At 45.5% G+C, this 2,828-nt stretch overlaps 1 protein-coding gene across 1 annotated transcript; it reads right to left on the reverse strand.

The window, feature by feature from the left end:
* Positions 1-224: 224 nt before the first annotated feature.
* Positions 225-2,453, reverse strand: LOC311295795 (uncharacterized protein). The gene is made up of 2 exons (XM_084417312.1): positions 1,015-2,453; positions 225-297 (listed from the first exon to the last, which is right to left on the reverse strand). Exon 1 carries the CDS (start codon positions 2,293-2,295, stop codon positions 1,042-1,044), a length of 1,254 nt encoding a protein of 417 aa, XP_084273438.1. The 5' UTR covers positions 2,296-2,453; the 3' UTR covers positions 225-297; positions 1,015-1,041.
* Positions 2,454-2,828: the final 375 nt, after the last annotated feature.

A 2,828-nucleotide genomic window follows, 5' to 3' on the forward strand; every position in this document is an offset into this window, starting at 1 on the left:
GGCAAGTGCCTGTTACAGGATATGATTTGCCTCTTAAAGGAAATCACATGGTTTATTGCAATTAGCTTGATTGATAGTGAACTTAGAATCTTGCTAGTGTGATTGTTGGGTAGACTAGTGTGGTGCTGGTGGATATTGAGCAGACATAAGTCGTCCGGTCAGAGACGAAGTACACTTTAATGGATTGAGGCTTGTAGAGACAATTACAGTCGTAGAATTGAGTTGAGTGAACAATTGCAGTACAAGTAGTAGAGGGTATGACAGAGTAGTTTGGAGTGTAACGTAGTATGAGTGGTTCTAAAACAAACAGAAAATAATAATACTAAATTAGTCATGAACAGTAATAACAAGAATGAACACAATCTGTCAATTATACGTACATTATGTATATAATTATACACATAGCAATCGATTCAGACAAGTAGAGACTATATTAGCACTTAAGAAAAATGACATCACGTTCTCTGACACGTGAGCTGACTGGAATCGATACATATGGTTTCATTAATATGAACAATCTCCCTTTTCAAAGTAAACAAGAACATACACATAACCAAAACGACCCAAAGGGACACATAATTACAATATAATACGTAAATATCAATATATAACTGTCTGTGTATGCTTTCACTAGCGCCGTATATGGATGATGCAATCGACAATGCGTGTTGCGTACATACGCGATTATAACTAACTAACGCAGATACAATCAATCTCACATTCAAAACGCAGCTCTTTAAAGATAATGAATAACATAAAACAAATCACTCACTTGTATATGAACGCACTTTGCAACAACAACAGTAACAGCGGGACACTAGCAAAGTCTCTATACGAGCTCTCCGAACTGCTTCTGGTCAATATTGACCCGTTAAAAGGAAAATTACTGAGTCATCAGAGTAATGCGTCTTAAAGTCACAAGGGGGCGCTAATGTCTCAATATATGCATCGCTGGCCTTTTCAACAGCCGCCCCCACATTTGCGGTGTAAATGTGTAAATAAGAAAAGGTATACCAGGTAAGGGATAGTACCAAGGTGTACTCAGTCCAGTAGAGCTGGGAGGCTGATGAGACGGGTGATGGGACGTATATAGGATTTCCCTTTGACTTCCACTTCGGCAGCTCGGGTTCTCCCATCTTCTCCTGGAAAGACTTTTGTCACTTGTCCAACTGGCCAGAGTGCTCGGGGTAATTGATGATCAACAATCATTACAACAGTGCCAGGCTGCAGGTTCTCTGCCTCTTTGCGCCACTTCTGGCGAACTTGGAATTCTGGAAGATAGTTACGGAGGAAGCGTCTCCAGAAGTGGTCTGCTAGAAGCTGACTGTGTCTCCACCTCCGTTTGCTCAGCAATTCTGATTCGGGGTATATTACTTGAGGTAAAGATGCGTCCGGCCGCCCCATGAGCAGCATGTTGGGAGTAACTGGGTCAGGGTCTGCTACGTCTGAGGATGTATATCCGAGTGGCTTTGCATTGAGAATGCCTTCAATCTCAACAAGCACAGTACGTAGGACTTCTTCTGTCACAATTTGTCCCCCTATAGTAGAACAGAGGGCAGACTTCAGGGATCTTATCTCTCTTTCCCAACAACCTCCGAAGTGGGGAGCACCAGGGGGGTTAAACTTGAAACTGATCTGGTGGCTGGCTAATTGCTCCTGCAAGGAAGGATGGAGCTCAGCGAAATCCTCTTGTAATGCTCTCTCGCCACCTTTGAAATTTGTACCATGGTCTGATATGATTTCAAATGGCTTGCCTCTGCGGGAGATGAATCTTCGGAGGGCCATTAAGAATGAATCTGTGTCCATCTGGTAGAGCAGGTCAAGGTATACAGCTCGCGTTGTCAGACATTTAAAAATGACCCCCCACCTTTTCTCATGTCTGCGCCCAATCTTGATGAGGTAAGGGCCAAAACAATCCACTCCAGTGGAGTAAAAGGCCGGTTGCAGCAAACGTAGTCTCGCAGGAGGTAGATCAGCCATCCGGGGAATGCTGGGCTGGCCTCTCAACTGTCTACAACCCAAGCATGTTCTCTGGTGCTGCCGAATAGCTTCTCTACCTTTTAATATCCAGTACTTACGACGCACTTCTGCAAACACCCTCTCTGCTCCTGGATGGTGTAGAGTTTCATCGAAGTCCTGGATAATCAGTCTGCTCAGGGGATGCTTAGGGTCCAAAACTATGGGGTGAATAGCGGATTCGTCTAGCTGCTCTGTTCGCCTGAGACGACCACCAACTCTGACAAGGTGTGTTGTGCTATCATACTCTGGCGCAAGGCACAGGAGACGACTACTCATTGGTAGAGGTTTACCTGACTTAAGATGAGTCACCTCAACTGGAAAACTTTGGCTTTGTGCCTGTTGAAGGAGGGCTAGTTCGGCTTCTCGATAATCTTCAGCTGTTAGTGCTTCGGAAGGGTTAGCCTGCCCGTGTAAGACTCTGGCACCAGCTGTGAGCAGTTGTTTATAGGATGTGAACTGGTTGCAATCTGGTAAGGCTGGGTTGGTGACAGGAACTGTAAGTCCACAAAATGTGCCTGATTTCAGTTCTGTATCTTCAGTAGGGAGCTGTAGCAGAGGACTTTGAGGCCACTGATCTAGGGGCAGGAGGAGGAATGATGGGCCTTGACTCCATCGGCTCGGTTTAGCTAACTCGGCTAACGTTTTACCCCTCGTGATATCATCGGCAGGATTCGACTTGGAATCGACGTAACGCCAGTCCTTGGGGTCAGTTAACTCCTGGATCTCTGCTACCCTCGTGCCGATGAAGACTTTAAACCGACATGAGTCAGCTTGGATCCATGCCAGCACCGTAGTGGAATCCGACCAGA

Source organism: Rutilus rutilus (assembly GCF_951802725.1).
Source record: "Rutilus rutilus genome assembly, chromosome: 1".
In the NCBI taxonomy this organism is placed as follows: Eukaryota; Metazoa; Chordata; class Actinopteri; order Cypriniformes; family Leuciscidae; genus Rutilus; species Rutilus rutilus.

What these genes read in the sequence shown, in the direction of transcription:
- LOC311295795 (XM_084417312.1), bottom strand. Translation starts at nt 2,295, where the DNA reads ATGAGTAGTCGTCTCCTGTGCCTTGCGCCAGAGTATGATAGCACAACA.